Source organism: Zingiber officinale, chromosome 8A (genome assembly GCF_018446385.1).
Source record: "Zingiber officinale cultivar Zhangliang chromosome 8A, Zo_v1.1, whole genome shotgun sequence".
Classification (NCBI taxonomy): Eukaryota; Viridiplantae; Streptophyta; class Magnoliopsida; order Zingiberales; family Zingiberaceae; genus Zingiber; species Zingiber officinale.
In genome coordinates, this window is record NC_056000.1 from 134628333 (window position 1) to 134641900 (window position 13568).

Below are 13568 nucleotides of genomic sequence, written 5' to 3' on the forward strand. Positions count from 1 at the left end.
GTGGAGACAAAGTAAACAAAGGGAGTTAGCATTGAACTTTTGTTTTCATACTTGTTCATTTGTTTCCTTTATCTTCCACTAACAAGTTGTAGGTGAAAAACGAAAGAAAGGCTATTCACCCCCCCTCTAGCCGAACACAAAGATCCTAACAATTGGTATCAGAGCAAGGAACGCATCGGAAGAACTCATCGTCAACCGAAGCATCGAAATGGCGTTTCAAGAGGGATATAGCACCGCTAGACCACCCTTCTTTGATGGCAATGACTTTGCATATTGGAAAGGTAGAATGGAATACTATTTAATGAATGATATTGAGAATTGGTTTAGTGTTGTAGATGAGTTTGAAAAGCCGAAGGATGGATCGGGAGCACCTCTTCCTACCAAGGAGTGGACAAAGGAGATGGCAAAGAAGGCCCAAGCTAATGCAAAAGCCACAACAACCCTACAATGTGGACTTTCAAAGGAGCAACTAAGCAAAGTAGGACCTTTCGATTCCGCCAAGGAGCTTTGGGAGAAACTCATTGAGTTAAATGAAGGATCAAGCGAGTCAAGAAGGGCCAAGAGAGATCTTTTGTTGGGACAACTTCAAACCTTCACTATGAAGACAAATGAAACCGTAAGTCAAATGCACGGTAGATTCAAGGAAATAGTAAATGGTCTTCATGTTATAGGTGAGAAAATTGACAATAGGGACCTAGTAAGGTATGTTCTTCAATCCTTTCCTAGAACCACCTTATGGGCCTCAATGGTTGATGCGTATAAGGTTTCTAGAGACCTTTCTTTAGTTAAACTTGATGAATTATTTTGCGAATTTGAACTTCATGAGCAAGCTAATGCGGTTTCAAAAGAGAAAGGTATGGCTCTTGTTGTAGAGAAGAAGGAAAAGAAAAAGAAGAAGGAAAAGAAGGTGGAATCGTCATCATCCGAATCCGAGCAAGAATCATCGGATAGTGATGATGAAATGTCGGCAAGTGAAGTGGCTCACTATGTCAAAAAGATGATGGGAAGATCAAGAAAATTCACAAGAAAGGATGTGAAGAAGATGTTTCAACCCTCAAAAGGTAAGAGTAGCCAAAGTTCGAACTTTAATACTAATGTCACTTGTTATGGATGTAACAAGAAAGGACACATCAAGCCGAATTGCCCGGAATTAAAGAAGAAAGAAGAAAAGGAGAAGAAGAAAAAGGAGAAAAAGAAGGAAGCCATGATGGCCCAAGCTACATGGGATACACCAAGCATTGACTCATCGGATGAAGATGAGCTATGCCATGTTACTCGACATATGACCTTTATGGCTTTTGAAGAGGGCAAAGATGAATCAAGTCAAGAGGAGGTGTCAAGTGAAGAGGAGTCATCAAATGAAGAGGAATCAAGTGATGAATCATCATCAAGTGATGATGATGAGGTAAAAGAATCTCCCAAAGTAGAATTTCTTTACAAAACTATTGCTCATCTCAAAAATGTTTTTGTTAAATCACAATCTAAGGTAAAAACCTTGAAGGGAAAGCTTAAGCTTATTAAAATTGATGCATGTTCATCTAGTGAGTCAAGCATGCTCAAGGAAGAAAACGAAAAATTGAAGAATGATGTGATTGAGTTAAGAGCATGTCTAGTGAAGTTTACAAATGGATCCAAATACTTAGATATGATCATTAGAGACCAAAGAGCCGTTTACAACAAAGCCGGTATAGGATATAGACCTAAAGAAAAGGAAGTTGCATACATGTCTCTAATTAATGGCACTAGAAGTGATAGAAACAATGTTAAGAAGAATGCTAAAGGAAAGGCAAGACAAGCTTGGGTGCCTAAGAAATATTTGAATGATATTTCCGAATCAAGTGCATGGGTACCAAAGAATTGTGTGTTTTATGTTGTCTAGGTAGAAGAGAAAAAGGATGCAAGTATGTGGATTGTGGATAGCGGTTGCTCAAGACATATGACCGGTGATGTGAGCAAGTTCTCCACAATAAACTATATAAAGAAAGGAACGGTATCATTTGGGAATAGTGGGAAGCTCAAGATTATAGGTAAAGGTACAATTGAGGTATCACCCAAAATTATCATTCATAAAGTCTTGTTGGTTAAAAATATGGGATTTAATTTGCTTAGTGTTAGCCAACTATGTGATGCCGGATATAATGTAGAGTTTCACCCAAATAAGTGTATAGTTAAACACAAGAATCTTGAGAATGTGATGCTAGAAGGATTTAGAAAGGCAAATCTCTATTATGTTGATCTTTCATATGCTTCTAACCCCTCTATTAAGTGTTTGATGTCTAAAGAAGAAGAAGGATGGCTATGGCATAGAAGACTTGGACACATCAACATGAAGAACATAGCCAAGGTAGCCAAGATGGAGCTAGTTAAGGGGCTACCAAAAATCAAGTACATCAAGGATAAACTATGTGATGCATGCCAAGAGGGTAAGCAATCAAGGTCATCACATAAAGGTAAAACCTTAACTAGCACTTCATTACCATTAGAATTATTGCATTTGGATCTTTTCGATTGTCATAGAACACCCTCTTTAACGGGTAACAAATATTGTTTGGTAATAGTAGACGACTACTCTAGATATACTTGAGTTCATTTCTTAAAACACAAAGGGGAAACTTTAGACACTATTATAGGGTTTACCAAGAGGGTAGAAAATGAAAAGAACATCAAAATTGATAGAATTAGGAGTGATCATGGTGGAGAGTTCGAGAACTTGAACTTTTCTAAATTTTGTTTGGATAACGGTTATAAACATGAATTTTCTTGCCCAAGAACACCTCAACAAAATGGTGTAGTGGAGAGGAAAAATAGGGTCTTACAAGAAGCGGCTAGGACCATGCTCAATGCATACTCCCTACCTAGCTATTTGTGGGCCGAAGCGGTTAATACCGCATGTTATATCCAAAATCGTGTTTTGATTCATAAGTTTTTAGGGAAAACACCATTTGAATTATGGAATGGCACAATTCCTACAATTCACTATTTTAAGGTCTTTGGTTGTAAAGTTTATATTCTCAATACCAAAGATGACTTAGGAAAATTTGAGCCCAAGTCTAATGAGGGAATTTTAGTTGGATACTCATCCACTAGTAGAGGATATAGAGTATACAACAAAAGGACTCAAATGGTTGAGGAATCATCTAATGTTGAGTTTGATGAGTCTACTAGGACTTACCCTAGAAAATCCTCTATTGACAAGGATATAATTGAAAACAATCAAAACATCACTCAAGAAATGCAAAATCTACAATTAGGAGGTATTGATCTAGGGGGAGAAAGAAATGGCTCGGATGATGAAAGAAACAATGTAAACAATGATACTTCCAAAAATGATGATTCCATTACCCCAAGGACCTTAAGGCACCATCAAGATCATCCTATTAATCAAGTAGTTGGAGATGTGGCACAAGGGGTAAGGACTAGATCCTACTTTAGGGATCATACTAGTCAAATTGCTCTAATATCACAACTTGAACCAAAAACAATTAATGATGCTTTACTTGATACGGATTGGATTTTAGCAATGCAAGAAGAGTTGAACCAATTTGAAAGGAGTGATGTATGGGAGTTGGTTCCAAGACCTAATGGGAGTACAATCGTCACAACAAAATGGGTTTTTAGAAATAAGTTGGATGATCAAGGGAGAGTCACTAGAAATAAGGCTAGGTTGGTAGCTAGAGGTTTCAATCAAGTGGAAGGACTTGATTATGATGAAACCTATGCTCCGGTAGCTAGGTTAGAGTCCATCCGAATATTATTAGGATATGCCGCTTACATGGGTTTTAAACTCCACCAAATGGATGTAAAATCGGCTTTCTTAAATGGTTTCATTAAGGAAGAGGTTTATGTATAGCAACCACCCGGATTCGAAAATATAGATTGCCCAAACCATGTTTATAAGCTTAAGAAAGCATTATATGGGTTAAAACAAGCACCTCGGGCTTGGTATGAGAGACTTTCATCCTTCCTAATCTCCAAGGACTTTAGAAGAGGAACAATTGACCCAACATTATTTCTAAAGTCTAAGGATGGGGAAATTTTTGTTGCACAAGTCTATGTTGATGACATCATTTTTGGCTCAACAAATAATGAACTTCTTCATGATTTTATCAAACACATGGAAAGTGAGTTTGAAATGAGTCTTGTTGGAGAATTGAGTTTCTTTTTGGGATTACAAGTCAAGCAAACTAGCGAAGGAACCCATGTTTACCAAACCAAATTTGCTAAAGAACTTATTAAGAAATTTGGGTTGGAAAATGCTAAAGGAGCATCTACTCCTATGGGGACTAATACCAAGATAGATAGTGATCAAGAAGGGAAATTAGTTGATCCAAAACTATATAGGAGCATGATTGGTAGTTTGCTATACCTAACCGCTAGTAGACCGGATATAATATTTGCCGTAGGAATGTGTGCAAGATACCAATCATGTGCCAAAGAATCACACTTAGTAGCGGTAAAGAGAATTTTGAGATACATCAAGAGTACTCTTAATGTAGGTCTTTGGTATCCTCGGACTAGGAATTTTGAGTTGATTGGGTATACCGATTCCGATTATGCGGGTTGCAAATTAGATAGAAAAAGTACTAGCGGTGGTTGTCAATTTCTTGGACCTTCCCTTGTAAGTTGGAGTAGTAGAAAACAACCTTGTGTGACCTTATCCACAACCGAAGCCGAATATGTGGCCATGGGTAGTTGTGTAGCTCAATTGCTTTGGATGATGCATACTTTAGAAGATTATGAGTGTCACTATTCTAAAGTTAAGGTGTTGTGTGATAATATTAGCACCATCAACTTAACCAAAAATCCGGTGCATCACTCTAGGACAAAGCACATTGAGGTGAAACATCATTTTATTAGAGATCATGTGGCAAGGGGAGACATTGAACTACTTTATGTTGAATCTCAATCTAATCTTGCCGATATTTTTACCAAGCCTTTGCCCGAAGTAGAGTTCACCTCTATTAGGAGGGAACTTGGTATGTGTCTTGTAGAATAGTGAGTATAGCATCGCATGTTGTTACATCACATTATGTTCTTTTTCTTCTCACATAGCCCTAAGGAGCCTTGCTTGTGTATTTCTTCAATTAGAAACCATGTGAGATGTTTAGGATGATGTCCTTGGTTCCACATGTTTGTCATGATACATGACTTTGGACCAATATGACATCTAGTCACATTAATCCTTAAGTGGACCAATCATTGGGAAGGCTTGTGCACAATCAATGTGTACATAGCTCTTTGAACATGATTGGATATTTCTTTCAAATCCAAATATCACAACCTATTGTATGAAATTTAAGATGATATGGAAAATACCATATAAAGAAGTGTAAGAAAGAAGTCTTGTTCTAATATAGGTACAGCACCTATAGGGAAGTTCAAATTGAGACTTTCACTCACCGATATACTACATAATCCAACTAGTGTTAAAGCATGTGTCAATCTTAGGATCTATGATAGACATATTTTTCTACATATTTTTCCCGAATAGACAAGGTTAAAATATACTTCTTCACCAAATTTGAGAATTTTTGGAGGTTGGTATAATTATCTGTAGGTTTCTGAAATTCGGGCAGAATAAGGGCAGAATTGGTATCAGTCGACTGGTAACAGTGACCTTTGCGAACAGAATGATTCCGTGGGTTTCTGTTTTAGGCACCATCGACTGATGAAAGCATCAGTCGACTGGTACTCGCGTTTTTATATATCCTTCCGCGTGCAGTGGCCCGATGGAAACCCTAGTTTCATCTGCCGCCTGCTGCCGCCTGGATTCCAGCGCGGCTCGTCGCCGTTTCTTGTCCTCTCCGGCCGTCTAAACCTCCTTCTCTTTCTCGATCTGTCCTCATCTTCCCTCATTGCTCAGTTTGTTTCTCCTGCGGCCTCTCCACACCAGTCGGCTCGTGTCCTCACCACACCTCTTTCTTCCTCGGTTCTGCCTTGGTTTCGTGGCTATGGAACGCAGGTAATCCTTCTCCTTCATCTTTTCTCAAGATCAAGTGTGATTTAACCCTAATACCTTGCTGTTTTTGCTGTTTTTGCTGTTTTTGCTGTGATTCTGTGCTCTTCTCCCTGTTTTGGGGTTATTTTTGGATCATATGCATTGCATTACCATATTTAGGGTTAGGCAAAAACGCAGGGCTGGTGAGGGAACCTCCCGGCAGTCTGCTCCCGTTCCCTCGGGGGATCGATTCCGAACCGAAGCCGCACGACAACAATTTGCGGCTACAGATTTCGCTATGATACCCTGTCAGTATCTGAATCAGACCTATTTTACTACAATTGTGCCAGATGTCATGGAGATCATTGAGTATTTTGGTTTAGATAGGTTAGTGCATTGCACGCATTTAGTCAATCTGGATTTATGTAAGGAATTCTACATCAATTTGCATCCTAGAGGTAGTGGAGGTCATACATGGGTATCTCGTGTAGGTTGTGTCGATATTGAGTTCACTCCCAGCATTCTCCAGTCTTTTCTAGAGTGTCGGGCTTCTGAGAGCTCCTTTACGTGTTTTCCTACTGTTGTTGAGCCATTCACCGATTCACTCTCTCATTTGTCCATTGAAGTGATACATCAGTATTACTTCAATGCCCCCCGAGCTCCTCTGCGACGCATCTTCAATGCTACCCGTATGTCTGCCCGCAGCAACATCCTTTATAAGGTTGTTATTGGGTGTATCTTACCTATAGTCACTCGGGGCAAGCCAAGATTCGGCTGCCCCATCTGGTCATGATGTATGCTTTGGAGCACCGGCTCGACATCAACATCGCTCTTCACGTCTTTGAGTCCATCGTGCACTTCTCTAGTCCTTCTAATGAGAAGTTGTACATGCCTTACTGTCACATCCTGACGTCTTTCTTTGCTTCTCGGGGTCTCGATGTCATGAGGGGTCAACTGCATCAATTATCTAAGGACTATGATCAGATTGGGGCCCGCCAGATGTCTCTTGCAGGTATTGAGCGACGCCAGGGGGAGATGGTATGGCGTGCTCAGGAGGCGGATGATTCTGACGCTGAGGAGGCTGACGTACCTCCTCCTGCATTGGCACCGCATCTAGTCCCTGTGACTATCGAGGCTCGATTGACTCAGCTGGAGGAGACAGTACGCCAGGGGTTTCAGGAGTTTCGGGGGTTCCGGCAGGACTGGACTGCTTCTCAGCAGCGTCAGGCAGATATGTATGCGATGCTGCAGCGCTGGGATCTGACATACCAGGCTCCTCCACCTCCTCCCAGTGATGATCACTAGGACTATGCTTCTGGTTTTCTTTGTGTGGTGATGTCGAGATGTGTTTTGGCTTCGACAGTGCTATATTTTGTTCATCTCGAACATTTAGCTTCCTGACTATGATGTACGCTTGGTGTTATGACATTATGTGACTCGTGCTTATTTTTCTTGCTAGTTTGTCAGCTCCTTTATATTCGCCTATGTCTTCTGTTATTATCTGTCATTTGTGTCTTCCTATCCCTTGCTCTTAGACGATATCATGGATTAAGGGGGAGTTGTAACCTTTTTTTGTGTGTGACAAAAAGGGGGAGATGTGGATATCTTAAGTTAGATATTTCGTATGCTTATGCTTCATTCATGATTCATGTTATATGAAGATATTTTGTATGCTTATACTTTGTATGCTTATACTTCATTCATGTTATATGAAGATATTTTGTATGCTTATGCTTCGTGAATATCATCATACTTTCTAGATGTTGTATATTTAAAGACCTAACTTAAACACATTTTGCCAAACATCAAAAAGGGGGAGATTGTTGGAGCAATCTTGCTGAAGACATTACTCATTATTGATGTTTGGTTAAAATAGTTTAAGCTAGGCATTAATTGTGATCTAACATAAGTATTGAGTGAGCAGATACAAAGAAAAGACCAAGTATGAAGTTTTGGCAAGGAAAGATCCGGAGGTGTGATCTATTGGCAAAAAGGAGACTTAGCATGACGGAGCCAAAGGTAGCCCTTGAAGGCAAGCGCAAGGATGAGGAGTCGTGGAGACAGAAGCATCCTAGGGGCGTAAGGCTGAGGGAAGGTGCTTGGAGGCTTGAAGTCTAAGCTAAGGAAGTAAATTCAAGTGTATAAAATAATGTAAAACTGAGATGGTACAAAATGCTGTAATTTTCAGAAGTATAAGGTACCAGTCGACTGATACTTACACCAGTCGACTGGTACCAAGGCACAGAATGGACAGAATGTCGCCAGGGTAACTGGAGGCAAGTACCAGTCGACTGGTGATGGTACCAGTCGACTGGTAGATGACCGTTATGAAGTGGCGGCTCAAAATCTAGTCAAATCCTTAGTGCCGTTAAAGCCCATCAGTCGACTGATAGGTATACCAGTCGACTGATGTCGGGAAAACTATAAAAGCAATTCTTAAGAGCTTGGAGAGGATCAACTGTTCTAAAACTGAAAAAGTGCTCATCAAGTGATCCTCAAACCTACAGACACTCATACTCTTCCTTCTGATCCTAACTTTCACTTTGTAAAAGGAAGAGGAGATTGTGTAAGGATTTCTCCACCTTCGATTGTCATTCGAGAAGGAGAAGTCTATAGTGGAACTTCATTGTGTGGGTGTGTGCGCCTTGGATTAGTCACCTCAAGGAGGTGGAGACCAAGTAAACAAAGGGAGTTAGCATTGAACTTTTGTTTTCATACTTGTTCATTTGTTTCCTTTATCTTCCACTAACAAGTTGTAGGTGAAAAACGAAAGAAAGGCTATTCACCCCCCCTCTAGCCGAACACAAAGATCCTAACATCTACATCTATATTCATTGCAAATTCTTGCTCAATATAAATGGTCATACAATCAGCAAGAAAACCATCCTCCATCTTGTTACGAATTGCAGTTTTGATATGTTTCATGGCTGAAAAAGCTCTTTCAACTATAGCAGTAGATACGGGTAATGTCAACACAAGATAAATCAGTCGTGTCAGCATAACATAATTCTCTGACCTTCTACTCGCAACCAACTCCTGACATAAATTAGAAAGAGTGGATACTTGAAATCGAGATTCAAAAATCACATCACTCTGATAATGTTGCAACTCAATTCTCAAGGAATAAATATCTTGTTTTGTAAAATCCTGAGGGTAAAACTTTTCTGCAAGCTTGCAAATGTCATCTATGTTGAATGATTCAAATGAATTTTTAGGGTCCAATGCTGCGCTAAGAGAAAGGAGTTCTACTGATGTTTCATTAAATCTTGTATTTAACTCCATCAGAAGAAAATCTATTGCTTTATTGAAAACATCAAAATGATAATGATGCTCAACTGTAGGATACTCTCGCCCACGGGAATGACCAACCCTATATGAACTGTTGAAGTCAGGTATGTAAACATCATGTTTTGAGCAAAATGAAGTCACTTCCTGTAGAAATTCTTCCCAGCCATCTTCCCTCAATGCTTGAATGACAATTTTTGTACTGTAGACAAATCTCATTGCAGTTAAAATATCTTGAGTTTTCTTCTAGAGGGCCTGACACAAAATATCAGTGATGGCCAAAATCCTACGCATGAAATGCAAGACAAATACAAATTTGAAGCTTGTTATGTTTTTATATATACCACCAACTTCAGCCTGAGAACTTGTATTTGAACTATGCTCACTTAGATGCTCAAGCACCTTACAAGTAGCACCATACATATCTATCAAACTCTTTACAGAGTCATAATGAGAACTCCAACGAGTTGCCCCTGCTCGTTGCAAGTTACCAATCTGATTAGCCCCACGTCCTGGATTACGTTCTCCAATTTCTAGCAAATGCTCTATTTCTCTTCTTTGAGTAATTTGCAACTCACAAAGACGCTTAGGAGAAGACGTCATCATATTAACAACATATCCAAATGAGAGAAGAAATCCCAAATATCTCGAACATCCTTAGCTGCTGAAACCAATGTTAATTGTAATCTGTGTGCAAAACAATGTACATAATATGCATATGGACAATCTTTGAGAAATAAAGCCTATAGTTCATTCCAAGCACCCCGCATATTACTAGCCCCATCATACCCTTGGCCTCTCATGTTCTGAACTGGAAGGTTGTAATGAACAAGAATATCACTAACTGTGTTTTTGAGTGTCAATGAGGTAGTATCACTAACACTTTTGATTTCAAAAAATCGTTCTGTTAGAATCCCGTTGCTATTCACGAACCTCAAGATAAGAGCCATTTGCTCACGTTTAGATTCATCCTGTGCTTCATTAACAAGAATACAAAAGCTTGCATCCCCAATTTCACTTCGAATTCTTTGTCGGACTTTATTGGCCATAATATTCAAAACCTCTTTTTGTACTTCTGGAGAAGTGTATGTATTATTTCTTGCAGCACTACTCAATACATCTCCAACTTCTTTATTAAGTCGTCCAAAAGCATCCAACAATTCAAGAAAATTTCCTCGATTCAATGACTTAGATGATTCGTTATGCCCCCTGAAAGAACAACCTTGAAGTGCAAGCCACCGCACACTTGTAATTGTGGTTTAAAGACGCAGACGATTTTTCTGAACTTCCTCACTTGATACAGCAAGCATTACTTTGTCAATATGCTGAGATGGTTTCATTAAACCTTCGGCCTTTCTCAAAAATGTATTATGATGTGATGAAGATGAGGTACCAACATGAGTGAGAAATGCACACTTATCTCCATTACATACCCTCTTCCAACTGTTAAATCCATCGATGGCCAATGATGAAAGGTTTGGTTGAGTAGGATCGGTAAGAAAAAGAAAGCAATAAAAGCAATATGCCTTATCTGTTGAAGAAGAGTATTCCAACCATCGAAACTTATTATACCAATGTTCTTGGACTCTACGTGTTTGCTTACCAAATTGTGTTCGTTGATATGTCAAAAGTTTCGGTTGATATGGTCCAGCATTTAGGTAAGCTCGTCGAACTTGGTCTCGTTCATTTATTGGATATTCACATATTTGTTTCCTCTTCCCCGGATCACGTTCAATAGAAACAGATAATTTTATGACAGGATTAGAAGGTGAAGACTCTATGAATTCAGAAGATGTGGCTACCGAAGGGGGGACATCATTAGGAATTGAGGAACCTTCATATTGGTCTTTTTTTTCAAAAAAAAAAAAGATAATAAAGTTTTCCCCCTTTTCATAACAGGTTGATGATTTTCCATTTTCAATCTGCAAAATTAAACCCTATTAAGCAAACCAATTATATTATTAATAGTTACATAATCTCAAACAAAACTAGAAATAACTAATACAACTTTAAGAAGATTGAAGCTTCAACCAAAATTTTTGATAATTATGTAAATACTAAATAGTCATGCATCATTAATTCTACAAATATTCATCTAATTAGGAATAAATAATTAAATATAATCTATAGATTTGTATTATCCAAATATACAGAAATAATCTCTAATAATGATTATTAATTTAAAGTTGATGTCCTAATTCCTAAATCATATTAGAATAATGAATTTTTTTTGAAACTCAGTGTCAAATTTACAATTTCATTTGATTTTCTGTCTGAAACAAGCTTAGTTTAAAGTATCCAATACCTTAGTTTAGAGTATCCAGTACCTTAGTTTAGAGTATCCAGTACCTGCATGAGATACAACAGCTATTAGGAATTATCCTTGATCATTATTCATGATATAGTGTAGGTAATTTGATATTTATAGATCTAGGTAGAATTCCTGAAGGTTCGCCTAACAACCCTTTAATGTTTCCATATTTTTTCCGTATAATACTACTCAAATGCTGAAATACATATCATATTACCATTCTTAATACTAAACAAAATCACAAAAACAAACAAGAAATAGGATATGGAAAACCTAAAATTCGTGTTGCATTGAAACTATAAATAAGAAGCATTGAAATAAGGAAACTAAAAAACCTATAAAGAATGTCATAGAACTCCTTAATGCCCATTGATATAACATTAACAAATTGATATAACATTAACAAATTCAAAATTAAAATGCATTGCAATTCGCCAATTCCCTTTTGGTTGCTTGCTGAAAAGTGAAAACTGTATAATTTTCTAGTACGGTTTGGTCCGTTTGGAAACTACAAGTCTACAACCATCTAACACCAATAGTTCCCTAATTCAGTTGATACATTAAAAGTTAAAATTGAGCGGTAGGTTGCGAGGGAAAAGAGGAGATCGAAGGGGGAAAAAACTCAAAGAGGATGATTGAGGGGGAAAAGAGGAGATCTTATGTATAGTCGGTATACCTCCTCGAGACCTCGACTTCGCCTTCGTGAAGCTCGGTGTTGCCTGCGTGAAGCTCGATGTCACCTGCGGGCTGCGACGGATGAAAGGGGTGGCAGGTAGGTTAAGTAACGAAGCATAATTTTTTTTTCTTATTATGCTATAATGCTATTTAATAGAGAATGGGCCAAATCCAGGCCTGGGCTACAGCCCAGGCCTGCCACCCCTTACATCCGCCCCTGGAGCAATAGACGTAGTTTTTTAAAACAATGAACACTGTGCAAAATTATATCAAATCCTTAAAGTAACTCTCATTAGGTGCCTAATTTCGTTATGCAAAAGACTGTTGTACTAAGATAAAATACACTCCGTCTCATATCTAGCCATGAGACCAACAATGCTAAAGAGGTGAATGATATCAGCTTTTGCTCTAATATTACAAGTTTCGTTTCAATTCTGATTGATTCAACTAATCATGTTTATAAATAAATCAAATTTTATCAAATTGCCATAAAAAAAACATAACACATAAAATAGATTATCCAGCTTTATAAATCCAATCAAACAACTTGTAAATAGGAACATAAAATTAAAGAATTTAAACAATAAGGTAAAAGATAGAAAAAAAAAAAATACCTCTCTGCAAAGAGTAGATTGCGGAAGCAGCAGAGGGTAAATCACCCAACAAAACTGCCTTGGCGATTGTCCCAGCTAGTATAAGATTTTTATGATCGATTTACAATTTAAATTTCTATACAAGAAGAATCTCAAGCAAACAGTGCTTCACATATATGTAAGAATTTGTAATTTACAACATTCAGAAATAGACTGTAATTTGTGTGTTAACAAACAAGGAAACTTATGTAGGTGACCGACTCTATTGACATAATACGAGTGACACGTTCAATGATGCTCAACATGAACCAAACTTTACTGGAATAAAAGGAAAGTGATTTCTCACTAACCTTGGCAGATGTCACCGTAAAGTAAACCATATGAGAAACTAGAACAAGAATTGTTCAATATCATTGCTTATCTAGAAAAGAAACTCATCACAGGCAAACAATACTTCACACATCTGTAAGAATTTGCAATTGACAACATTCAGAAATAGACAGTAATTTTTGTGTTACCAAACAAGGAAATTTAAGAGTGAAACTTTCAATGAAGCTGGACAAAGAAGCTTCTAACTCGAATAGAAGGAAAGTGATTTTTCACTAACCTTGGCACATATCACTGCACTACAACATGAGCCAAATTTTGCTGGAAGAAAAAAGAAAAAAAAAATAACTTTTTTACAATTTAAAAGACACTATGTCTTTTCCTGTGCGAGGAGTTCAACTGACAAGTTCCTAAATAAGCGCTTTGCAAGTCAAACAGG

At 38.1% G+C, this 13568-nt stretch overlaps 1 protein-coding gene across 1 annotated transcript; it reads right to left on the reverse strand.

Moving 5' to 3' along the window:
- Window positions 1-8731: 8731 nt before the first annotated feature.
- Window positions 8732-9826, reverse strand: LOC122011298 (zinc finger MYM-type protein 1-like). The gene is made up of 2 exons (XM_042567684.1): window positions 9568-9826; window positions 8732-9405 (listed from the first exon to the last, which is right to left on the reverse strand). Exons 1-2 carry the CDS (start codon window positions 9824-9826, stop codon window positions 8732-8734), a joined length of 933 nt encoding a protein of 310 aa, XP_042423618.1.
- Between the last annotated feature and the right edge of the window lie 3742 nt (window positions 9827-13568).

Excerpts from the sequence above, each read along its gene's own strand:
- LOC122011298 (XM_042567684.1), bottom strand. The coding sequence starts at position 9,826 with ATGACGTCTTCTCCTAAGCGTCTTTGTGAGTTGCAAATTACTCAAAGA. Across the intron at positions 9,406-9,567 it reads TTCTCAGGCTGAAGTTGGTG|CATTGAGGGAAGATGGCTGG; the intron begins GTATATATAAAA and ends TTGTCATTCAAG.